Source organism: Haematobia irritans, chromosome 5 (assembly GCF_050003625.1).
Source record: "Haematobia irritans isolate KBUSLIRL chromosome 5, ASM5000362v1, whole genome shotgun sequence".
NCBI classification, from domain to species: domain Eukaryota; kingdom Metazoa; phylum Arthropoda; class Insecta; order Diptera; family Muscidae; genus Haematobia; species Haematobia irritans.
This window is the reverse complement of record NC_134401.1, coordinates 115,998,267-116,025,656: the sequence shown is the minus strand read 5'-3', so window position 1 is coordinate 116,025,656 and position 27,390 is coordinate 115,998,267. Positions and strand designations below refer to the sequence as shown.

Here is a 27,390-nt window from a genome sequence, read left to right as displayed (position 1 = left end):
ATTTTAAAACTCTTATTTTACAGAAACAGCGTTTTTGATTCGGAATATTTAAATGAGGGTTAACCTTTTTGAATCCACAATTTTTTTATTCTAAAAAAATAGCCATTTTTTTTTTAGTGTGTGTATACTAACATACTCCTCTTTTGGACCTTTTATTGTTTCCTGTTCCATGCAGTTAGGGGTTAACTAAATGAGATCAACGTCATCATAAGCTTGTTATGTCTGAAAAATTGCATGTGGATGATTGTTTGTTTTTTATTTATTTTTTTTTTGTCTCATCCACTATTAATTTTTTTGTTCTGATTTCAGACGAATGTTTGATAACAATTAACAAGAGTGATGGTGAATAACAAACCAAATAAACTGTAATTGTAATCGGTTTCGTTGTCTTTTTTTGTTATGTGGACAATTGTGGATTATTTTTGCAATTGTTTTTTTGTTTTTGTTTTTTGTGCATTTAAGCTGACATTTGGTCGGTAATGAATGACCAAACGAAAATGTTGTGGTGGTTGAGTTTCACAAAACGCACCGCTTTCAATTTCCGTTCTTGTTTTTGTTTGCAAAATTCAAATAACCATTCAAGCATGAATATTATTGTTTTTAGCGTTTACCGGTTGCGTATAATTTGTTTATTTAATAATTTGTTTATTTAAACATATATAAAAAACATTATCTATATATATTAAAGAATGTATGTTTTACTTGGTGCACTTAGTTTGCTGAAGAAAATACTTTTGCCAGTTAATTGCAAAACTATAGAAATACAATTTTGAAAAAATTATCTATAGAAATAAAATTTTGACAAAATTTTCAATAGAAATAAAATGTGAACAAAATTTTGTATAGAAATAAAATTTTGAGAAAATTTTGTATAGAAATAAAATTTTGAGAAAATTTTCTATAGAAATTAAATTTTGACAAAATTTTCTATAGAAATAAAATTTTGCCAAATTGTCGATAGAAATAAAATTTTGACAAAATTGTCAATAGAAATAAAATTTTGACAAAATTGTCGATAGAAATAAAATTTTGACAAAATTTTCTATAGAAATAAAATTTTGACAAAATTGTCTCTAGAAATAAAATTTTGACAAAAGTTTCTATAGAAAAAAAATTTTGACAAAATTTTCTATAGAAAAAATTGACAAAATTTTCTATAAAATAAAATTTTGACAAACGTTTCTATAGATATAAAATTTTGACATTTTCTAAAGAAATCAAATTTTGACAAAATAATAAAAATACAATTTTGACAAAATTTTCTGTAGAAATAAAATTTTGACAACATGTTCTATAGAAATAAAGTTTTGACAAAATTTTCTATACAAATACAATTTTGAAAAACTTTTCTATATAAAAAAATTTTGATAAAATTTTCTATAGATATAAAATTTTGACATTTTCTATAGAAATCAAATTTTGACAAAATTTTCAATAAAAATACAATTTTGACAAAATTGTCTATAGAAATAAAATTTTAACAACATTTTCTATAGAACTAAAATTTTACAAAATTTTCTATAGAAATAAAATTTTGACCAAATTTTCTGTAGAAATAAAATTTTGACAAAATTTTCTATAGAAATAAAATTTTGACAAAATTTTCTGTAGAAATAAAATTTTGACAAAATTTTCTATAGAAATAAAATTTTGACAAAATTTTCTATAGAAATAAAATTTTGACAAAATTTTCTATAGAAATAAAATTTTGACAAACTTATCTATAGAAAAAAATTTTGATAAAATTTTCTATAGAGATAAAATTTTGACATTTTCTATAGAAATAAAATTTTGACAAAATTTTCTATAGCAATAAAATTTTAACAAAATTTTCTATAGCAATAAAATTTTAACAAAATTGTCTATAGAAATAAAATTTTGACCAAATTTTCTATAAAAATAAAATTTTGTCAAACTTTTCTATAGAAATAAAATTTAGACCATATTTTCTATAGAAATAAAATTTTCTATAGAAATAAAATTTTGACAAAAATTTCTATTGAAATAAAATATTGACAAAAATTTCTATAGAAATAAAATTTTGAGAAAATTTTTTGTAAAAATAAATTTTTTGACACAATTTTCTGTAAAAATACAATTTTTCAAAATTTTCTATAGAAGTACTATTTTGATAAAATTTCTATAGAAATAAAATTTTGACAAAATTTTCTATAGAAATAAAATTTTGACAAAAATTTCGATAGAAATAAAATTTTGACAAAATGTTCTATAGAAATAAAATTTTGAGAAAATTTTTTGTAAAAATAAAATTTTGGCATAATTTTTTGTAAAAATAAAATTTTTCAAAATTTTCTATAAAAGTAAAATTTTGATAAAATTTCTATAGAAATAAAGTTTTGAGATAATTTTTTATAGAAATAAAATGTTGACAAAATTTTCTATAGAAATAAAATTTTGAGAAAATTTTTTACAGAAATAAAATTTTCTCCAAATTTTGGTAGATTATTTTTGACTCAAGTTGATTATTTTTGACTCAATGGTATCCAATACTAAAAGAAAACAGCCGTACTGTTAAATTTTAACCGTAACCATGTTAAAATTGGTTAATTCATTTGTTTCAATTTTATTTTAGTTTTGAGGTTTTATAGATTGCCTATTTTCAGAAATCATTTTTGACCCTCTCCATATTCATAATAAAAATTAATTAACTTAATTTTTATCGGCGTTTAGTGATGAAGTCCATGTAGAGTACATTAAACCAGTTTTGTTTTGGATCGAATTACCTATACATCCATGAAATTTTGGGTAATTTTGTTAAGTATTATATAACAAGAAAAAACATACAAGATTTCAATGTCATGTTGCATGTGGCCATCCAGTCGAAACATTAAGAAAACCAATTCAAAAACTAACTACAACCAGTATGAGAATACGCATGATGAACAAAATGCGTGTAAACCACATAAATGACTGAATACGGCATCCTCAATCGGTATGAAATCAATCACAATAATGGAGCTGATCATCCAATTGTGGACCAGACTTTTGTGTTTGTACCACACTCGTGTTTAAAGGTTCGTTTTTTTTTATTACGGAGAATGATTTATTTCTCAGAGTACTCCCATGTGAGAAATATTTTTGCAATGGAAACAATAAATGAAATGAAAATGTGAAACGACTGAAAAAATTTTTGAAATTTGGAACAAAATATATTTCCAATGATCGGGTAAAAACTGCGGTTTCTACATGCTCACGACACCAACTGGAGAGCTATCTCAAAACATGGACCAATGGGCTACTTGAACTTGACCAGCTAACAGACAAACAAGAATCTGTGCTAAATTTCAGCACTAGTGCGTCATGGTTGAAGGCTGTATCGTGATAAAATTTTCTATAGAAATAACATTTTGACAAAATTTTCTATAGAAATAAAATTTTGACAAAATTTTTTAAAGAAATAAAATTTTGCCAAAATTTTCTATAGAAATAAAATTTTGACAAAACTTTTATAGAAATAAAATTTTAACAAAATTTTCTATAGAAATAAAAAATTTACAAAATTTTCTATAGAAATAAAATTTTGACAAAATTTTCTAGAGAAATAAAATTTTGACAAAATTTTCTATAGAAATAAAATTTTGACAAAATTTTCTATAGAAAAAAATTTCTGTAGAAATAAAATTTTTGAAAAAATTTTCTATATAACTGAAATTTTGAAAAAAAAATTCTATAGAAATAAAATTTTGACAAAATTTTCTATAAAAATAATTTTTTGACAAAATTTTCCAGAGAAATAAAATTTTGACAAAATTTTCTAGAGAAACAAAATTTTCTAGAGAAATAAAATTTTGACAAATTTTTCTATAGAAATAAAATTTTCACAAAATTCTTTATAGAAATAAAACCTTGACAAATTTTTCTATAGAAATAAAATTTTGACAAAATTTTCTAGAGAAATAAAATTTTGACAAAATTTTCTATAGAAATAAGATCTTGACAAAATTTTCTAGAGAAATAAAATTTTGACAAAATTTTCTAGAGAAATAAAATGTTAACAAAATTTTCTAGAGAAATAAAATTTTGACAAAATTTTCTACAGAAATAAAATTTTGACAAAATTTTCTAGAGAAATAAAATTTTGACAAAATTTTCTAGAGAAATAAAATTTTGAGTAAAATTTTCTAGAGAAACAAAATTTTCTATAGAAACAAAATTTTGTCAAAATTTTCGATAGAAGTAAACTTTTGACCAAATTTTCTATAGAAATAAAATTTTGACAAAATTTTCTATAGAAATAAAATTTTGACAAAATTTTCTATAGAAATAAAATTTTGACAAAATTTTCCATAGAAATAAAATTGTGACAAAATTTTCTAAATAAAATTTTGACAAATTTTTTTATAGAAATAAAATTTTGACGTATTTTTTTATAGAAATAAAATTTTGACAAATTTTCTATAGAAATAAAATGTTGACAAATTTTTCTATAAAAATAAAATTTTGAAAAAATTTTCTATAAAAATAAAAATTTGACAAAATTTTCTATAAAAATAAAAATTTGACAAAATTGTTTTATAGAAATAAAATTGTGATAAAATTCTCTATAGAAATAAAATATTGAAAAAATATTCTATAGAAACAAAATTTTGACAAAATTTTTTTTTAGAAATAAATTTTTGACAAAATTGTCTATAGAAATAAAATTTTAACAACATTTTCTATAGAACTAACATTTTGACAAAATTTTCTATAGAAATAAAATGTTGACAAAATTTTTTATAGAAGTAAAATTTTCTATAGATTTAAAATTTTGAGAAAATTTTTTATAGAAATAAAATTTTGAGAAAATTTTCTATAGAAATAAAATGTTCACAAAATTTTCTTCAGCAATAACATTTTGTATAGAAATAAAATTTTGACAAAATTTTCTATAGAAATAAAATTTGGAAAAAATTTCTATAGATATAAAATTTTGACAAAATTTTCTATAGAAATAACATTTAGAGAAAAATTTTTTATAGAAATAAAATTTTGACAAATTTTTCTAGAGAAATAAAATTTTGACAAAATTTTCTAGAGAAAAAAATTTTGACAAAATTTTCTAGAGGAAGAAAATTTTGACAAAATTTTCTAGAGCAATAAAATTTTGACAAATTTTTCCAGAGAAATAAAATTTTGACAAAATTTTCTAGAGAAATAAAATTTTGACAAAATTTTCTAGAGAAATAAAATTTTGACAAAATTTTCTAGAGAAATAAAATTTTGACAAAATTTTCTAGAGAAATAAAATTTTGACAAAATTTTCTAGAGAAATAAAATTTTGACAAAATTTTCTAGAGAAATAAAATTTTGACAAAATTTTCTAGAGAAACAAAATTTTGACAAAATTTTCGATAGAAATAAAATTTTGACAATTTTTTTTAAATATAATTTTGACAAAATTTTCTATAGAAATAAAATTTTGACAAAATTTTCTATAGAAATAAAATTTTGACAAAATTTTTTATAGAAATAAAATGTTGACAACATTTTCTATAGAAATAAAATTTTGACAACATTTTCTATAGAAATAAAATGTTGACATTTTCTATAGAAATACAATTTTGACAACATTTTGTATAGAAAAAAAATTGTGGCAAAATTTTCTATAGAAATAAAATTTTAACAAATTTTGAGAAAATTTTTTTTTATAGAAATAAAATTTCGAGAAAATTTTCTAAAGAAATGAAATTTTAAGAAAATTTTCTAGAGAAATAAAATTTTGACTAAAATTTTCTAGAGAAACAACATTTTGACAAAATTTTCTATAGAAACAAAATTTTGACAAAATTTTTTATAGAAATAAAATTGTGACAAAATTTTTTATAGAAATAAAATTTTGACAAAATTTTCTATAGAAATAAAATTTTGACAAAATTTTCTATAGAAATAAAATTTTGACAAAATTTTCTATAGAAATAAAATTTTGACAAAATTTTCTATAGAAATAAAATTTTGACAAAATTTTCTATAGAAATATAATATGGACAAAATTTTTTGTAGAAATAAAATTTTGACAAATTTTTCTATAGAAAAAAAGTTTTGACAAAATTTTCTAGAGAAATAAAATTTTGACAAATTTTTCTATAGAAATAAAATTTTGACAAATTTTTCTATAGAAATAAAATGTTGACAAAATTTTCTAGAAAAATAAAATTTTGACAAAATTTTCTAGAGAAATACAATTTTGAGAAAATTTTCTAAAGAAATTAAATTTTAAGAAAAGTTTCTATAGAAATAAAGTTTTGATAAAATTTTATATAGAAATAAAATTGTGACAAAATTTTCTAGAGAAATAAAATTTTGACTAAAATTTTCTAGAGAAACAAAATTTTGACCAAATTTTCCATAGAAGTAAAATTTTGACAAAATTTTCTATAGAAATATAATTTTGACAAAATTTTCTATCGAAATAAAATTTTGACAACATATTTTATAGAAATAAAATTTTGACAAAATTTTCTATAGAAATAAAATTTTAACAAAATTTTTTATAGAAATTAAATTTTGAGAAAATTTACTTTATAGAAATAATTTATAGAAATAAAATTTCGAGAAAATTTTCTAAAGAAATGAAATTTTAAGAAAATTTTCTAGAGAAATAAAATTTTGACTAAAATTTTCTAGAGAAATAAAATGTTGATAAAATTTTCTAAAGAAATAAAATTTTGACAAAATTTTCTATAGAAATTAAATTTTGATAAAATTTTCTATAGAAATATAATTTTGACAAAATTTTCTATCGAAATAAAATTTTGACAAAATTTTTTATAGAAATAAAATTGTGACAAAATTTTCTATAAAAATAAAATTTTGACAAAATTTTCTATAGAAATAAAATGTTGACATTTTCTATAGAAATACAATTTTGACAACATTTTGTATAGAAAAAAAATTTTCGCAAAATTTTCTATAGAAATAAAATTTTAACAAAATTTTTTATAGTAATTAAATTTTGAGAAAATTTTTTTTATAGAAATAAAATTTCGAGAAAATTTTCTAAAGAAATGAAATTTTAAGAAAATTTTCTAGAGAAATAAAATTTTGACTAAAATTTTCTAGAGAAACAAAATTTTGACAAAATTTTCTATAGAAACAAAATTTTGACAAAATTTTCTATAGAAGTAAAATTTTGACAAAATTTTTTATAGAAATAAAAATTTGACAATTTTTTTTTTATAGAAATAAAATTGTGATAAAATTTTCTATAGAAATATAATTTTGACAAAATTTTCTATCGAAATAAAATTTTGACAAAATTTTTTATAGAAATAAAATTGTGACAAAATTTTCTATAAAAATAAAATTTTGACAAAATTTTCTATAGAAATAAAATTTTGACAAAGTTTTCTATAGAAATATAATTTTGACAAAATTTTCTATCGAAATAAAATTTCGACAAAATTTTTTATAGAAATAAAATTGTGGCAACATTTTCTATAAAAATAAAAATTTGACAAAATTTTCTATAGAAAAAAAAATTTGACAAATTTTTTTATAGAAATAAAATTTTGACAAAATTTTCTATAGAAATAAAATTTTTAGAAAATTTTCTATAGAAATAAAATTTTGAGAAAATTTTCTATAGAAATAAAATATTGACAAAAATTTCTATAGAAATAAAATTTTGACTACAATTTTTATAGAAATGAAATTGTGACAAAATTTTCTATAAAAATAAAATTTTGACAAAATTTTCTATAGAAACCAAATTTTGAGAAAATTTTTAATTTAGTAGATTGTGTTAAAATTTTCTTCACATTTTGGTAGATTATTTTTGGCCCGAGTTTCAACCGTGACATACCCACCTTTATACACAATATTTTGTATCCAATACTTTTGGCCAAACAAGCCACTAGAGGCAAACAACTAGAGCCGCATAAAATCTAAGAATACAGCAATATTTTATAGTCTTCATCGGCTTGTTCTTGTTAAAATTGTTTTGCAAATGTATTTGAAAAATAAGCTATAAGAGGAAAAAACAACACTCGTAAAAAACTAGTTTTCACTTTTATTGTCCATATTTGAGAAAATCAATAGGTATCTACAATTGTCCGTCCTGTACTTCACCATTCTATACTCGGTTGCTGGCTTACTGTTGTGATGTCATTGTTCACTTGTCCGTTCATTGTCATTGATGCGTCTCCCGCCTGTCTGTAGTGGATTACCTATGGGCCCAAACAAATGTCCGTGGAAATATCTGTCTAGCTTTGTGTATTCTTTAGACATATATTTTGTCATTGCAACAATTTTCCAGTCATTTACCTAAAAAAGATTTGTCACATCCATGGTTTTGTTTTGCAAGGAGCCATACATATTCATGATAAAACTAGGAAAAGCTTTCATTCCTCTTAGTGAAATAACATCATTTATCATTTTTATTTGTATTTCATTCGTTACATGATATATTTCCATTGCCTTTTGTCCAAAGTGGGAAGAAGCCAACTTTCTGTCCAGATCTGTATTCATCTTTCTGGACACAACAAGTTCTCTGTGCCCACGGCAATTGTGTGTTTGGGTTTTAAAAGATAGATGATGATGTCTTTATTTGGTAAGATCCACTTTATGAAATATCTTAATGTGGAAATGTGATGCAGTAGTAAGAAAAAAAAACAGGGAGTTGTTTTTATTACATGAGAAGAGAAACAAATAAATTATGCAATGGGAATTGAGGATTATGATAATGGCAATGACATTAAGGAGATTATATGAAAGAGTTTCAGGTAACAAGTTAATTGAATTTGATGTATTAAAATGGAGTTTTTGTTTCCCCAAAATGGGGGATTGATTGAAAAATGATTTTCAATGAATGGTTTCTCAATATGCCATAGGTTGAAAAAAGTCATAGTGACAAAATCGCAGAAATTACACCGTATAATCATAAAAAGTTAAGATCTCTGAACCTTTTCAAAGAGAAAAACTGGCGCCCAACGTGAGAGACATAAGCTTAGTCTACCAAAAAGCCTAAAATGTCATTTGCCGTAAAGAAGTGACAAAATGGCAGAATCATACCGTATAATCACAAAAAGTTAAGATCTCTAAAAAATTTCAAAGAGAAAAACTGGCGCCCAACGTAAGAGACATGAGCGTAGTCTGCCAAAAGCTTAAAATATCATTTGGCGTAGAGAAGTGACACAATCGTAGAAATTACACTGTATAATCACAAAAAGTTAAGATCTCTGAACCATTTCAAAGAGAATAACTGGCGCCCAACGTGAGAGACATGAGCTTAGTCTACCAAAAGCCTAAAATGTCATTTGCCGTAAAAAAAGTGACACAATTGCAGAAATTACACCGTATAATCACAAAAAGTTAAGATCTCTGATACATTCCAAAAAGAAAAACTGGCGCCCAACATGAGAGACATGAGCTTAGCCTACCAGAAGCCTAAACGACATTATATTATATTTGTACAATTAAATCCCTAGGGGAAATAGATCAACCACAGGACCGGTACAGGACGACTAGTCCCTGGTGTGTATGGAGCAATCTCAGCTCCCAGATAAAAACGTATGGAAGGGGCCGGTCACTGTAAAATGAGTTTGTAATTGACAAGGTGAATTTACACTTTAGGACACGACTTGGACTCATCCCAAAGGAAATGTTCTGGACAATTTCATTGGACAACCCAATATATAGATCCTCATGAACCATGAAACTCTTTTGTTTTCTGTTTAATTTTAAACTTCCGAATTGTACTAGAAAGTAAATACTTTTGCAATATGTTGAATACTTGATCCGCAAAGAATTGAATATCAACTGAATATAGAAACCAATGAGTTATGGGAGATTTTAAAAATTACGACAAGCTAGAACACCGGTATCAGTTCTATGATAGATCCGTCAGTGCAAAATTTGCGCCTATTTCCTGTGGGAATATGTTACTAGCATTGCCTTTTGGCGTCCAACCTATTACTTTCATAAATGGTTTTCAGTTCCATAAAAATATTCTTTAAGTTTAGGTTAAATCAGTCACAGTTTATGGCAACCAATTTCATGTTAGCCTCCAACTAAGAATAGTCCAAAATTATTTAATATACTTTTAATATTTTGGAAAATAGATTAAAGGTTGACATTGTATGCAAATATTTCCGAGGTAACTCTGAGAGTACCTGTAGGAGATTTCATATATTAATTATTAAATACCTTAATTATAAACGATTTGGCCACAACACTCTTACAGATTATGCGAAAATAAACAACTGAAATGAAATGAAATGAATACAACCCGCATCTCAACAATTAAAAAGGGCGAAATTTGAATTGTTTCAAATGTCGGGAAAATCGAAGAGTAGACTTTTCCAACTTTCGACTTATAAAAATTTAGAAAAGATTGTTTAAATGTTGAAAAGTGGATTTTTCCAATCTTTAAAAAAAAGTCCACTTTTAAAATTTAAAAAAATCGAAAACTTAAAATCTCGATATATCGAATTTTCGAAAATTTTTTTGTAGGTTCAAAAACTTGATGTTTTGATAACGATTCAGAACCCCTATCTGAACCATTGCACCCCACCGTGGTGCAATGGTTAGCATACCGGCCTTGCATACACAAGGTCGTGGGTTCGATTCCTGCTTCGACCGAACACCAAAAAGTTTCTCAGCGGTGGATTATCCCACCTCAGTAATGCTGGTGACATTTCTGAAGGTTTCAAAGCTTCTCCAAGTGGTTTCACTGCAACGTGGACCGCCGTTCGGACTCGGCTACAAAAAGTAGGTCCCTTGTCATTGAGTTTAACATGGAATCGGGCAGCACTCAGTGATAAGAGAGAAGTTCACCAATGTGGTATCACAAGGGACTGAATAGTCAAAGTGAGCCTGATACATCGGGCTGCCACCTAACCTAACCTAACCTTTATACTCAAAATTGTCTATGACAAAAAATCTGGAGAAATAATCCCAAACCGATAAGGAAAGCCGGCGACTGAACGTACTTCTATCCAAATTGTGGAATTTTTTCTGTCATCACTCCTATTAATTTCATTGGTTCCTATACAGATAAATTGGCGCCCAATACAGTTCACTCAAAAATTCTCGAACTAATCTTTCGACTTCGACAAAAAAAAATCCCAAAAAATATTTAAAAAATCCAAGACTGGTCGTATTTCGATCCAAGTTACACCACTTTTACTTTATCTACACATTCACTATTTTGCGCCCAACATAGATTGTTCTTCATATTACAAATGGCGCCCAACTTAATTTACCAAAATTATTTATTTTTTAGTTAATATTGAATTTATAACACAAGATTTGATGACTTTTTTAAATGCTCATCAGATATCGGCAACATACCCCCTTAGCAAGATCAATTTCGAACGTAGCTTCTCACGTTGTAACTGGCGCCCAATGCAGATAACGAAATGTTTTATACTCTAATTTTATTTTTGAGTTTATAAGGAGAAATACACTTTTTTCACAACGACGGTGGAGCTAAATAAGCTTTCGGATTTACATAGAGAAATATTAAGGGAGAAATTAAGACTACACAATTTAATGTCCAACACCTAAAAGTAGTTAATACTACAAACAAGTTAATACGCCCAACGCTATTCGCACACAGATTTATTTGCATATTGCATTTCTAAGCATAACATATTCAAATTGACTATATGCATTTATGGTAGAACAAACTGCCAATGCTATCCACATCCAGATTTATTAGTTTTCTTTGGAGTTTTTATCAATACAGTACAATGCTCCATTTATAATCACATGCATATTCATTGTAGAATTGCTGGTCCTGCATCTTCCAGCTACACACAAAAAAATATTTGTTGTTTTCAATCACGAAATTAGTTAATTCAATTAATTTTTTAATTGAAATGTCTTCAATCACCGAAATGAAGGTATAAATTAAAAAATTAATTGATAACATACAATTAATTTTTGTTTCAATTAAAAAATTTGTTGAATCAATTAAATTTTTAATTGGAAAATTTTTCGTGATTTTTTTTCTGTGTATTACTAGCGCTCGACATATACCAGAAATATTCATATACTGATTTTTTTAGTTTAGATTCAATTTTTAATCAATAATCTACACCATTACTAACTAATTTCATACGACTTGCATACATATTGAATTCTAGCTATAACTGGCGCCCAACGTATCGCCCAGATCTTAAAGAGTTAGCATAAACGGCCGAAATTATGTTATCTATCCCAGACTGTGGATAGATAACATAATTTCTGAAGACTGTGGAAAAGGTTATTCGCCCAAACGAAAACATATAAAGTCAGCCGTGTCATAGATTTGTAAATGGCGTTTTCTTTTCAATGACTCTGTTGATCATGTTCCCTAATCTTCTTTGACCACAGAGCTGGAATAGTAATTAATTATAAATTGAATCATGCATTTGGACTTTGATCGCTTGTTTCGATATCATGCTAACGTGAAAAGTAGTAGACCCGAACTATTCACATACAGGTTTTTTAGTTTGGATTCAAATTTTTAATCGATACATTATATACTCTATTTCTAATCGATTACACAAGACTGGCATACATATTGTGTTTAGCCCACAATATGCCCTGGATCTTCGAGCTATAACTGGCACCCAACGTTGATCAGAATGGTATTAAATATTTTTAATATAATTTAATTCCTCTTGGTGGGACTTCAATGGGGGAACAATGGGCATATTCTGTCCTATCATTGGCTACAACCCGTTGATAAGAGTATGATCCCAATGATAAGAGTATGATTGGCACCCAACGTGGTATACAAAAAAAATCCAAGGAAACAATTATTCAATATTACATTATACTATCGCTATTTCGCCTTTTAGTTCTCTATGTTTTACATTTTCGTATAAATAAGGCTTACAAACTGTTATCTCGAAGGACCAATTTTACAATTCAAGTTAATGAGCGATTCATAAATTCCATATTACAATTTGAGATTTAAAGTAAAGTAGAAGTTCCGTTTATCAACGTTAACGCAGAATAAAAAACACAAAAAAATTGTTTACAGCTTTCTTTTTAAAATCACACGCAATTTTATCATTAAAAAAGCAAACACATCATCATGGAATAAAGTCATTAAAATGTAAAACCATTTCAAACTATGTTACCTACCCCCTACTCTCTCATCTTGCCATTTTATTTTCAAGCTGCTGGTTAATTTTAGCCAATAATCTCAACCACGCACATTATGGTTTTAACGTCATTTGCGGCCGCTATTATTTGGCCAATATCTATATTGGCCAACTAATCAATATTTTGAAATGGGATCTAAATGGACTGTGTTTTTGGTTTACTATGATTTTACCAATTCATAAGTTTGACAAATTTATTTGTGTCTATCAAAAGATAGATGATACCCCCATCTATTTGGCCTTTGTCGGTTGTTTGTGGTATTTTGTTATTGAAGGAGGCGGAGGGCCTTCATAAAAATGATAAAGAGGGTTAACAACGAAATAAGTTATGATGAACACTTCGCTATTCTGGTATTTTGGCATTATCACCCAATGGCAAACGCACAACAATGAGATTAAAAAATGACGCCATTATGCGTCGTTATGGGCAAACTCCAAAATAAAATCCAAAACAATTTGTTTGCTGGATTTAGACCAATTTTATACTATATACCATGGAGAATAGATGGATATGTGATAAATCTTCATTATTATTAACATAAAACTTTATAAATATAATCCACAAAATTTTAGTTTGTATACAGTTTTCAGCAAACTAATAAATTTTGATGGCCGTGATTTCATTGCTTTGATTTAGATACGTTTGGGAGGAGAAAACCATTAACATAAATAGAAAAATGGAATAAATTTTCAAAAAATTATCATTTGGTTTTGCGTTTTCTGAGTAGCTGTTAGCATATCTATTTTTTTTTTTTTTTGTTTTCATTTAACATCTGTCAACTTTTTTTTTTGTATACATGAGTTTTTTGAATCATTCTATTTCAAACTGTGTAGGATGTTAGAAATTAGATTTAATATGAAAAAAATAGCAAATAGCTTTCTAAATCTTTTTGGTGGTCTAAATAAAGTTTTGATAATTTTAATTAACATGAAACATAAGGCGCCAATTTAGATTTATTTGTAAGATTATTTATAGAAGAAAACTAAATTTGTATAATTTTATATAACTGGCGCCCAACGCTGAGGGCCAATTTATTTATTTATTAGTTTATTTTTTTCACAAAAACAAAGTGGATCTAAATAAATAACTTAGGCATTGAAACTTTTTAATAAATTCTCAATTGAATAGCTACACTGAAAAAATATTGTCATAACTACAACATATTCTTAACATATGAATGCTATCTTTACATAGTAATGAAGACGCATTTCTCTGATACAAATATTTTCCCCTGACCAAAAGTTGATGAACTCCTCATTGAATGGGTGCCGCGTTTGCTTACTTCGGATAACTACACAGAAAAAAAAATTTCACGAAAATTTTTCCCATTAAAATTTTAATTGAATTTTAAAAAAATATTCAAATAAAAATTTTATTTATTCAACAAAATTTTTAATTGAAACAATAATCAATCAAAAATTAATAGCATCAATTAATTTTTTAATTGATACTATCATTTCTGTGATTGAAAACATTTCAATTAAAAAATTAATTGGATCAATTATTTTCGTGATTGAATCAGAAAAAAAAATTTTTTTGTGTGTACTCTTAAATTAAAAGAGATTTCGTTCTAAAACCAAACCTATTTGGACTTCTGCTTCAATTCCAACTCTCCTGGGCTTCTTAAAATTCTTTCGCAGTACCATAGTACATTAGTTTTGGAAAAGTTGTTCCATAGTATAACATTTCCACTGCTGCTAATTGAATTGAAAACCATAGCAAAGTCCGTTTTCAAATATGATCGGACATAAAAAAATTGTAAAAAACAAATCTATTTATATAAAATGCGTGGCCACCGTTCAAGTATTTTATTTTTAAAGTTTTTTTTTTGGTTTCTGTTTTCTTGTCAACCATTCTAGCCAGTTTGGAAAACTTTGAAATTATTTTCCTATTTCAGACTGTATCGATAGGATAAACCTACGCAAATTCATCACAAGCTGATTGCCTAGGTTGTTTGATGTCCAAAACTATTTGGAAAACAACACCTAATGTGATTGCTGCAATTTTACTCGTACACAAGCATAGAGGATAGATCAGGATTAGATGGAAATTTGGTGGATAAAAAGCAGCTATATTTGGTTCAAAAATCCTCTCATACCCCTTCCTTTAACATAGTTTGCGTAGTTATGAGATTTTGTCAACGAACTTTTGAGGCGTAATTCCAATGAAAACCATTTTTTCGAATAATCCCATACAATACTTGGCCATAACTGGAAGCCTTTTTTTCCTGACACACAATTGAATGTTAAGTATATTGAACCCATGGCTGCCAGTTTGGCTATCCTGCCTATCACGGATCAAATAAATTTTTGGGTGTGCTGTTTTGTATTTGAAGTAACTTATGTCACATTTAAAATTCGATTACCTGTAAACAAGATCCCTAAAAATACCCCACAATGATTATGTTCATGAGTTCTTTTTTTATTTTTGGTTTATGGTCTAAAGTTAGCATTTAACCTTACGTGTCTTCCTACTGCCGGTTCCTTTTGGAAGGGGATAGAGCAGGAATGTATGTGTACATTCCGCATGTTCCAACTCACTTTATTATAGACTAATGGAAGCCTTTGTAATGAAAGGAGGTGAGTCCTTAGATATGTTTCGGATAAGACAAACGAGGGTGGTATGTGTTTTATATGTAGAGAAATTGTTGAAGCAGGTCGACAAAAAAACTAGTTGGGATAATTTGGCGCCCAATTTAGCGCATAGTCATGTCAGTCAATATAGCTTTATTTTTAAATCAAAAATTTGTATATAAATGGCTGGCTTAAAAAATATTTAAAAATTGAGCGACAAACGTAAGGATTACCGTTTTTGCTGTAGCTATCGTAGAAGTGATTTTTTTTATTAAAGGCAAAAGCATAAAACTAAATAATTTTTTTAAGAAGGAAATTTTTAAACCACTATCAGCTTTGGCTTTGGGAGCCACCGTGGTGCAATGTTTAGCATGCCTGCCTTGTATATACAGGGTCGTGGGTTCAAACCCAGTTTCGACCAAACACCAAAAAGTTTTTCAGCGGTGGATATCCCACCTCAGTAATGCTGGTGACATTTCTGAGGGTTTCAAAGCTTATCTAAGTGGTTTCACTGCAATGTGGACCCCCGTTCGGACTCGGCTATAAAAAGGAGGTCCCTTGTCATTGAGCTCAACATAGAATAGGGCAGCACTCAGTGATAAGAGAGAAGTTCACCACTGTGGTATCACAATGGACTGAATAGTCTCAGCGAGCCTGATATATCGGGCTGCCACCTAACCTAACCTAAAGCTGATAATGGTTCAAAAATCTGGCGCCCAACGTGGTGTAGTGTCCTTTTCTAAAAAATAAATACACAAAATTGAGAGCCAAAGTTTTTGGCTCTCAATTTTGGAACACGTTTTTGCTTTAGCTTCATTAGCAATTTTTTTCTGTTTTGATTAAAGGTTTTAATAATAAACAAGTATATACGGCCGTAAGTTCGGCCAGGCCGAATCTTATGTACCCTCCACCATGGATTGCGTAGAAACTTCTACGAAAGACTGTCATCCACAAATTTCAACTCACATGGTTGTTAAATATCATATACTACCACCACGTACCAAATTTCAACCAGATCGGATGAATTTTGCTTTTCCAAAAGGCACCGGAGGTAAAATCTGGGGATCGGTTTATATGGGAGCTATATAATTATGAACTGATAGGAACCAATTCCTGCATGGTTGTTGGATACCATATACTAACATCATGTACCAAATTTCAGCCGGATCGGATGAAATTTGTTTCTCTTAGAGGCTCTGCAAGCCAAATCGGAGGATCGGTTTATATGGGGGCTATATATAATTATGGACCGATGTGGACCAATTTTTGCATGGTTGTTAGAGACCATATACTAACACCATGTACCAAATTTCAGCCGGATCGGATGAAATTTACTTCCCTTAGAGGTTCTGCAAGCCAAATCGGGGGATCGGTTTATATGGGGGCTATATATAACTATGGTGTTAGTATATGGTCTCTAACAACCATGCAAAAATTGGTTGGATAAGTTTTGTATTTATGTTTAAAAGAAAGACTCTACAACACCATGTTGGACGCCAAAGAAATATAAAATATGGAATTACTTCGAGTTTCATACAAAAAAAATATATATTTAATAAATTGACCGTCTAACTTTAGAAATTATCGAACCAGTTTATGCTTTAGTTTCATTAGCAATATTTTGTCTCTTTTGATTAAAGATTAGCTTAAAATAAATGTATAAATTATTTACTTAGTTTTTATTTTCAAAAAGAAAACACTACACTACGTTGGGCGCCAGTGAAATATAAATTATTTAGATACTTTCAGCTTTACCTTCATATGGAATAACTTCTATTTAAGGGACATAACAATTGGCAATTTACTCTAATTTGGTGTTAGAGTCAATACGAGATTCTTAAGTCAAACTCTGTCGCACATGCTTAAATTCAAATATACCCTCGTACTTTCCCAAATCTATTTATTTTTATTGTTTACCATGCGACTCATTCTTCAAATGGAAATTTACCCAAAAGTAAAAACACAGTGTGTGAATAGCAACACCCATCCTATTGCCAAAACTTCTAAAAACCAAAGTATGTTAATTTTATTTGTTGTTTCCTTTTCCAGCCATTTTGAACAATAATAGAAAAAAAATATCATTTGGGGTTAATGTTTTACTTTATTATTATATTTAGTTATTATTATTGTATTATACATGGTGATTTGACACCTTTACAAAAATCCGAAACAATTGTTTCACCTTTGTGGGGATTTTTGATAATGGAACCCAAAATATAAACATTAATTTAATTAATTTTTATGTTAATGTGCTTAGATAGCATATCGAGGATAATGAAAAGTTGTGAAAATCAGTATTTATAATCGAAAGACCCAAAGATAAAAATTTGGATGTTTTTCAGGCTCAATTCTCTTTTAAATTTGGGGTTTAGGTACTTGAATAGTGCAAAACAAATTTTCAAATTCAAACTGGATTTCTTGTAATTTTCAGATGATTCAAGTTGCGTCTTTAAATATAAAATAGTAAAAGCGTCTTTGAAATAAAGTATTGAAACACAGTTCATATTTGTGAAAGCGCTTATAACTTTATAATTCAATTTTAAAAGATCTTCAAAATCAACAATTTTCATTTTTTTTTCGATTTCTTCATTGAGAAGTTTATGGTTAAAAAGTTAAGCTAAAAAAGGAATTCATATTTTATACTAAGGAAAAATCGCCCTCTAATTTTAGGAATAATTAATCTTTCAGCTTACAATATTCTGATGTGTTGGCACCAACAATGCATTGTTAACTTCACTTCGAATATGTTCTAAACGTTTTATTTTAGTTTTTGCATTAAATTTAACAATTTTTATTTTATTATCATCAATTTGGCGCCCAAATGAAATAGTCACCCTTATTCCTATTGTCGTCTTCGCTTTGACAGTCGCTTTTTAACATCTGTCGCATTTCCGTCGCCTTGCCACTAATTTCGTATTCCTATACAGGGTTAGTGTTATTTTATTTAGTTTTGTTAGGTGAATAATAAAACTAAAATTGAAATGAAATGAAATTATTAAAAATATTTTTTCACACCTCGACACCAAGAACACTAAAACCGAATCGTACAGAGGCCTATCGAACTAATCTTGCAAGAAGGTTCACGATCTTCAGATCTATAACTTATTTTGGCAGATTTAGTATATTACACTTACTGTTATGTGTGTTTCAAATGTTTAAAAAACGACATACCTGAAATGAAAAGAAAAATATGAATGTAAATTAGTTAAAAATTTTAAAATAGTAAGAGGATTCTTTAATGATTTGACCCTATCAAATGTTCAGAAACATTTACTAAGCTACACTGAAAGAAGAGTTCTCTTCTCTGAGGAACGAAATTTTACACAAGCGAAGAAAAAATAATGAACGGCGAGCACGTTTCAAAACGATCCGTTCATGAATTAACACACACATGTGGTGTCCAACGGAGTCTAGAAATAAATTTTCACAACATTTTTTATAGAAATAAAAATTTTACAAAATTTTCTATAGATATAAAATTTTGATAAAATTTTCTATAGAAATAAAATTTTCTATAGAAATGAACTATAGAAATGAACTATGAGAAAATTTTATATAGAAATACAATGTTGATAAAATTTTCTAAAGAAATAAAATTTTGACAAAATTTTCTATAGAAATTAAATTTTGATAAAATTTTCTATAGTAATAAAATTTTGACAAAATTGTCTATGGAAATAAAATGTTGACAAAATTGTCTATAGATATAAAATTTCGACAAAATTTTCTATAGAAATAAAAATTTGACAAAATTTTCTATAGAAATAAAATTTTGACACAATTTTCTATAGAAATAAAATTTCGACAAAATTTTCTATAGAAATAAAAGTTTTACAAAATTTTCTGTAGAAATAAAATTTTAACAAAATTTTCTATAGAAATAAAATTTTGACGAAATTTTCTATAGAAATAAAATTTTGACAAAATTTTCTATAGAAATAAAATTTTCTATAGAAATAAAATTTTCTATAGAAATAAAATATTGACAAAACTTTCTATTTCTATAGAAATAAAATATTGACAAAACTTGTATAGAAATAAAATTTTGACAAAATGTTCTATAGAAATAAAATTTTGACAAAATTTTCTATAGAAATAAAATTTTGACATAATTTTCTATAGAAATAAAATTTTGACAAAATTTTCTGTAAAAATAAAATTTTAACAAAATTTTCTATAGAAATAAAATTTTGACGAAATTTTCTATAGAAATAAAATTTTGATAAAATTTTCTATAGAAATAAAATTTTGACAAAATTTTCTATAGAAATAAAATATTGACAAAACTTTTATAGAAATAAAAAGTTGAAAAATTTTTCTAAAGAAATAAAATTTTGACAAAATTTTCTATAGAAATAAAATTTTGACAAAATTTTCTATAGAAATAAAATTTTGACACAATTTTATAAATATCCAAAACTTTTATAGAAATAACATTTTCTATAGAAATGAAATTTTGACATACATTTCTATAGAAATAAAATTTTGACAATTTATTTTTTTTTATTTCTATAGAAATAAAATTTTGACAAAATTGTCTATAGAAATAAAATTTTGACAAAATTTTCTATAGAAATAAAATTTTGACAAAACTTTCTATAGAAATAAAATATTCAAAACTTTTATAGGAATAACATTTTCTATAGAAATGAAATTTTGACATACATTTCTATAGAAATAAAATTTCGACAATTTATTTTTTTTATTTTTATAGAAATAAAATTTTGACAAAATTTTCTATAGAAATAAAATTTTGACAAAATTTTCTATAGAAATAAAATTTTGACGAAATTTTCTATAAAAATAAAATTTTGACAAAATTTTGTATAGAAATAAAATATTGAAAAAATTTTCTATAGAAATAAAATTTTGACAAAATTTTCTATAGAAATAAAATTTTGACAAAATTTTCTATAGAAACAACATTTTGACAATTTATTTATTTTTATTTCTATAGAAATAAAATTTTGACACAATTTCCTATAGAAATAAAATGTTGACAAAACTTTTATAGAAATAAAATTTTGACAAAATGTTCTATAGAAATGAACTTTGAGAAAATTTTATATAGAAATAAAATGTTGATAAAATGTTCTAAAGAAATAAAATTTTCTATGGAAATCAAATTTTTACAAAATTTTCTATAGAAATACAATTTTGACAAAATTTTCTATAGAAATAAAATTTTGACAACATTTTCTATCGAAATCTAATTTTGACAAAATTTTCTATGGAAACAAAATTTTGACAATTTATTTTTTTATTTCTATAGAATTAAAATTAAATTATAGAAATAAAATTTCGACAATTTATTTTTTTTATTTTTATAGAAATAAAATTTTGACAAAATTTTCTATAGAAATAAAATTTTGACAAAATTTTCTATAGAAATAAAATTTTGACGAAATTTTCTATAAAAATAAAATTTTGACAAAATTTTGTATAGAAATAAAATATTGAAAAAATTTTCTATAGAAATAAAATTTTGACAAAATTTTCTATAGAAATAAAATTTTGACAAAATTTTCTATAGAAACAACATTTTGACAATTTATTTATTTTTATTTCTATAGAAATAAAATTTTGACACAATTTCCTATAGAAATAAAATATTGACAAAACTTTTATAGAAATAAAATTTTGACAAAAAGTTCTATAGAAATGAACTTTGAGAAAATTTTATATAGAAATAAAATGTTGATAAAATTTTCTAAAGAAATAAAATTTTCTATGGAAATCAAATTTTTACAAAATTTTCTATAGAAATACAATTTTGACAAAATTTTCTATAGAAATAAAATTTTGACAACATTTTCTATGGAAATCTAATTTTGACAAAATTTTCTATGGAAACAAAACTTTGACAATTTATTTTTTTATTTCTATAGAATTAAAATTTCGACAAAATTTTCCATAGAAATAAAATTTTGACAAAATTTTCTATATAAATAAAACTTTGACAAAATTTTGTATAGAAATAAAATTTTGACATTTTCTATAGAAATAAAATTTTGACAAAATTTTCTATAGAAATACAATTTTGACAAAATTTTCTATAGAAATAAAATTTTGACTAAATTTTCTATAGAAATAAAATTTTGACTAAATTTTCTACAGAAATAAAATTTTGAAAAAAATTTTTTAAAAATAAAGTTTTGGCAAAATTTTCTATAGAAATAAAAATTTGACACAATTTTCTATAGATATAAAATTTTAACAAACTATTCTATAGAAATAAAATTTTGATAAAATTTTCTATAGAAATAAAATTTTGATAACATTTTCTATAGAAATAAAATATTGACAAAATTTTCTGTAGAAATAAAATTTTAACAAAATTTTCTATAGAAATAAAAAATTGACAAAATTTTCTATAGAATAAAATTTTGACCAAATTGTCTATAGAAATAAAATTTTGACAAAATTTTCTATAGAAATAAAATATTGACAAAACTTTTATAGAAATAAAATTTTGACAAATTTTTCTATAGAAATAAAATTTTGACAAAATTTTCTCATACTCTTAATGTTATAGGATGAAGAATCTTACTTGTAAATCATTTTATACGTCGTTATTGTTACAACTATATTTCGAAGAAAGTAAATAAGACATGATTGTAACAATCAAATGTATTAATTTGTTTATTTGTATTTATTTCAAATATTGCGTGGGAATAAAATTTGCTTAATACAGATTAGCATATGTAACGAATAATTATACCCGGAAATAAAGAAGACACAATAAATAAATAATTAATAAACAATAAATAATCACAAAAACAATCATAGTTACTGTAAATTTGAGGAAAATGTTTAGATTATCGCGACATGCAATAAATCCCGCAACAATGTTATATATCAGGTGACATGTTCCATCAAGGCTAACGTTATAACTATGAAAATATGAATAGGATAAAATAAATAGAGCACTTCAATAGTAAAAATATCAGTTCTAAAAGCAAATTTATAAAGCAAAGATTTTCTCCCAAAAACAAAAAAAGCGGCAAAAGCATCCTCCAAAAAAATGCTTTTGCAACAACTACAACACTTGCTGCTCTATATTTTATTCTGGAATATTCAATGGGCAATAGGAACTATTCATCTATTTTTACCTGAAGATCCTGATCTTTTTACAAGTTGCAGTGACAAATCAGATGTTCTGGGTCTTGACAGTATTTTCGATATGTCCAATTTGAATGTTGAAATTCTGGAGGAAAGTGCCAGAGTCGAAGGTTATGTTACAATGATTTGGGATGTTGAACCAACAGATCGTATAGAATTCCGAGCTGATCTTTACAAATCGGCTCGTGGCGGTTGGCAACCAACAGTGTTCTCAATGATTCAAAAGGATCTGTGTTCAACTCTATTCGAAGAGAATGGATTTTGGTATAATTCATGGGGACAATTTGTAGCTGAGGAAGAACGTAAATGCATCAACAACAAAGGGGTAAGTTGCATTTTATCGATTATCCTGATCCTTGAATTGTTTGAAATTAATTCATTTTGTTTTTTTTTTGTTTACAGATAACCTATCACCATGTACCTTTTAATGTTGAAATGTCTGTTGATATTGAAGGCGAAAGAGTATCTGGTCTTCATAAGGCTGTTTTTGAATTTGACGCCTACGATGAACAGGACAATTTACGTAGTGCCGTTTGCATAGAAATGCTTTTGGATATTATAAACAAATAAAGAAGAAATTTCAACAATTGTTGCAAAGAAAATATAAGTAAAATTAAATTTCTATGGGAAATCTTCAAAATTTTTTCTATAGGAAATTTCGTTAAAATTTCATTTTTATAGGAAATTTCGTCAAAATTGAATTTTTATAGGAAATTTTTAAAAAATTTCGTTTTTATGGCAAATTTTTCTAATTTTTTTTTTCTAAAGAAAATTTTGTCCAAATTTAATTTTTATAGCAAAAATTCTGTTTTCATTTCTATAGGAAATTTTCAGAAATTTTTCAGTTTCAATTTTCATATTCCTCTTAATTTATTTTAGTTAATAATTACAATTCATTTAATGAGAAATTTTGAAAAAAAAAAACATTTCTGTATCAAAATTTGGAAAAACTAACTTCTATAATAAATTTTGGAAAAAATTACTTCTATAATTTTTAGAAAATTTAATTTCTTCAAGGAATTTTAAGCAAATTTCATTTTTAGGACATTTTGTTAAAATTTCGTTTCTATAGGAAATTTTCAGAAAATTTGATTTCAACGGGTAATTTCCTGAAAATTTAATTTCTATAGAAAATTTCATTTCTATAGGAAATTTTGAGAAAATTTCATTTTTATAGGAAATTTTGGGAAAATTTCATTTTTATAGGAAATTTTGAGAAAAATTCATTTTTATAGGAAATTTTCAGAAAATTCTATTTTCATTTCAATAGGAAATTTTCAGAAATTTTTCAATTTCTGTTTTCATATTCCTCTTTACTTATTTTAGTTAATAATTACAATCCATTTAATGAGAAATTAAAAAAAATCTATAGAAATTTTGAAAAAAAAAAAAACATTTCTATATCAAAATTTGGAAAAACTAACTTCTATAATAAATTTTGGAAAAAATTGCTTCTACAATTTTTAGAAAATTGAATTTCTTTAAGGAATTTTAAGCAAATTTCATTTTTAGGACATTATGTAAAAATTTCGTTTCAATAGGAAATATTCAGAAAATTTCATTTCTACTGGAAATTTCCTGAAAATTTAGTTTCTATAGAAAATTTTCAGAAAATTTCATTTCTATAGAAAATTTTTAGAATATTTCATTTCTATAGGAAATTTTCAGAAAATTTCATTTCATAGGAAATTTTGAGAAAATTTCATTTTTATACGAAGTTTTCAGAAAATTTCATTTCTATTGGAAATTTTCAGAAAATTTAATTTCTATTGGAAATATTCAGAAAATTTCAGTTCTACAGGAAATTTTCAGAAAATTTCATTTTTATAGGAAATTTTCAGAAAATTTCATTTTTATAGGAAATTTTCAGAAAAATTCATTTTTATAAGAACTTTCATTGCTACAGGATATATTTTTTTAATTTCTTTACTATTTGAAATTTTGGCAAAATTTGTCCCATAAATTTTTTTTTCAAAAGTTTGTTTTTATAGGAAATTTTCTTAAAATTTCATTTCTATAAGAATTTTCCAGGAAATTTCATTTCTATAGGAAATTTTTAGAAAATTTCATTGCCATAGGAAATATCAAAATTTCTTTACTATAGAAAATTTTGTAAAAATTGTTTTGCTAAAGGAAATATCAAAATTTCTTTACTATAGAAAATTTTGTAAATATTGTTTTCTTTGCAATAGGAAATTGTGTAATAACTTCGTTGCTATAGGAATTTTTTTCAAAATTTCTTCGCTATAAAAAAATTTTGTCAAAAATTCTGTGCTATAGGAAATTTTGTCAATATTTCTTTGCTATATGAAACTTTCGGAAAATTTCTTTGCTATACGAAATTTTGTTAAAATTTCTTTAGTTTAGGAAATTTTGTCAATTTTTCTTTGGTTTAGGAAATTTTGTCAAAATGTCTTTGACAAATCAGATGTTCTGGGACTTGACAGTATTTTCGGTATGTCCACTTTGAATGTTGAAATTCTGGAGGAAAGAGCTAGAGTTGAAGGTTATGTTACAATAATTTGGGATGTTGAACCAACAGATCGTATAGAATTTCGAGCTGATATTTCAAATCGACTCGTGTCAAAATTTCTTTGCTTTAGAAAATGTTATCAAATTTTTTTTCAAAATTTCTTTGCTATAGGAAAATTTTTTTTTTGGTTTAGGAAATTTTGTCAAAATTTCTTTGGTTTGGGCAATTTTTTCAAAATTTGTTTGGTGTAGGAAATTTTGTCAAAATGTCTTGCTATGGGAAATTTTGTAAAAATTCTTTGCTATAGGAGAATTTGACAAAATTTCATTTCTACAGGAAATTTTGTCAAAATTTCTTTGGTTTAGGAAATTTTCGGAAAATGTCTTTGCTATACGAAATTTTGTTTTCTTTGGTTTAGGAAATTTTGTCAAAATTTGTTTGGTGTAGGAAATTTTCTCAAAATTTCTTTTCTATAGAAAAGACATTTTTGCTATAGGAAATTTTGTCAAAATTTCTTTGCTACAGGAAATTTTGTCAAAATTTCTTTGCTATAGGAAATTTTATCAAAAATTCTTTGGTTTAGGAAATTTTCGGAAAATTTCTTTGCTATACGAAATTTTGTCAAATTTTCTTTGGTTTAGGAAATTTTGTCAAAATTTGTTTGGTGTAGGAAATTTTGTCAAAATTTCTTTGGTATAGGAAATTTTGTCAAAATTTCTTTGCTATAGGAAATTTTGTCAAAATTTCTTTGGTTTAGAGGAAATTTTCGGAAAATTTCTTTGCTATACGAAATTTTTTCAAAATTTCTTTGGTTTAGGAAATTTTGTCAAAATTTGTTTGGTGTAGGAAATTTTGTCAAAATTTCTTTGCTATATGAAATTTTGTCAAAATTTCTTTGCTTTAGGAAATTTTGTCAAAATTTCTTTGCTTTAGAAAATTTTGCCAAATTTCTTTGGTTTAGGCAAGTTTGTCAAAATTTGTTTGGTGTAGGAAATTTTGTAAAAATTTCTTTGTTATAGGAAATTTTGTCAAAATTTCTTTGCTATAGGAAATTTTGTCAAAATTTCTTTGCTATGGGACATTTTGTCAAAATTTCTTTGGTTTAGGAAATTTTCGGAAAATTTCTTTGCTATAAGAAATTTTGTCAAAATTTCTTTGGTTTAGGAAATTTTGTCAAAATTTGTTTGGTGTAGGAAATTTTGTCAAAATTTCTTTGCTATACGAAATTTTGTCAAAATTTGTTTGGTTTGGGAAATTTTGTCAAAATTTGTTTGGTGTAGGAAATTTTGTCAAAATTTCTTTACTTTAGGAGATTTTGTCAAACGTGTTTGCTATAGAGAATTTTGTCAAAATTTCTTTACTATAGGAAGTTTTGTCAAAATTTCATTTCTACAGGAAATTTCGTCAAAATTTTCTTTCTATTGGAAATTTGGTTAACATTTTGTCTAAATTTCCTTGATATAGGTATTTTTGTCAAACGTCTTTCGCTATAAAAATTTTGTCAAAATTTTGTAGCTAAAGAAAATTTTGGCAAAATTTCTTTGGTTTAGGAAATTTTGTCAAAATTCATTTTTATTGGAAATTTTGTCAAGATTTAATTGGAAATTTTGTCCAAAAGTTCTTTACTATAGGAAATTTTCTCAAAATTTCTTTGTTATAGGAAATTTTCTCAAAATTTCTTTGTTATAGAAAATTTTGTCAAAATTTCTTCGGTGTAGGAAATTTTGTCAAAATTTAATTTCTATAGGATTTTTTTTTTCAAAATTTATATATTATTGGATTTCGAAATTTCGTTTTTAGACGAACTTTTTTTTTACTTCTACTTCTAGAGAAAACTTCGTGCCATGCAAATTGTATTTTTCGTTTATTTTTATTGTTCATTAAATCTTCACAAATTAGGCCACAGCAGAATAACACTTTGTGACTTTTTAAAGGTATGGTTACTCAATGGATTTATTATGTAGAATTGAATCGTTTCAGGTATGTATCCCTCTACTCTTTGGTACTATCATAAAATAATACTAATATCTACAAATGGTGGAAAACTGACATTTAACGACAATATTACCACGGTGAACACGTTTGGTCTTTAAAGAAAATGTATTTTCAAATGCTCAACCAATG

At 25.3% G+C, this 27,390-nt stretch overlaps 2 protein-coding genes across 17 annotated transcripts in view; one reads left to right on the top strand and one right to left on the bottom strand.

The window, feature by feature from the left end:
- mim (missing-in-metastasis) overlaps nt 1–27,390 on the bottom strand; it is a 333,252-nt gene that overhangs the window by 104,571 nt on the left and 201,291 nt on the right. The window lies entirely within an intron of this gene.
- On the top strand, nt 22,609–23,424 carry LOC142238921 (uncharacterized). The gene is made up of 2 exons (XM_075310652.1): nt 22,609–23,118; nt 23,196–23,424. Exons 1-2 carry the CDS (start codon nt 22,696–22,698, stop codon nt 23,361–23,363), a joined length of 591 nt encoding a protein of 196 aa, XP_075166767.1. The 5' UTR covers nt 22,609–22,695; the 3' UTR covers nt 23,364–23,424.

Coding starts and splice junctions, on each gene's coding strand:
- LOC142238921 (XM_075310652.1), top strand. CDS start 22,696: ATGCTTTTGCAACAACTACAACACTTGCTGCTCTATATTTTATTCTGG. Junction 23,119..23,195: donor AATGCATCAACAACAAAGGG/GTAAGTTGCATT, acceptor TTTTGTTTACAG/ATAACCTATCACCATGTACC.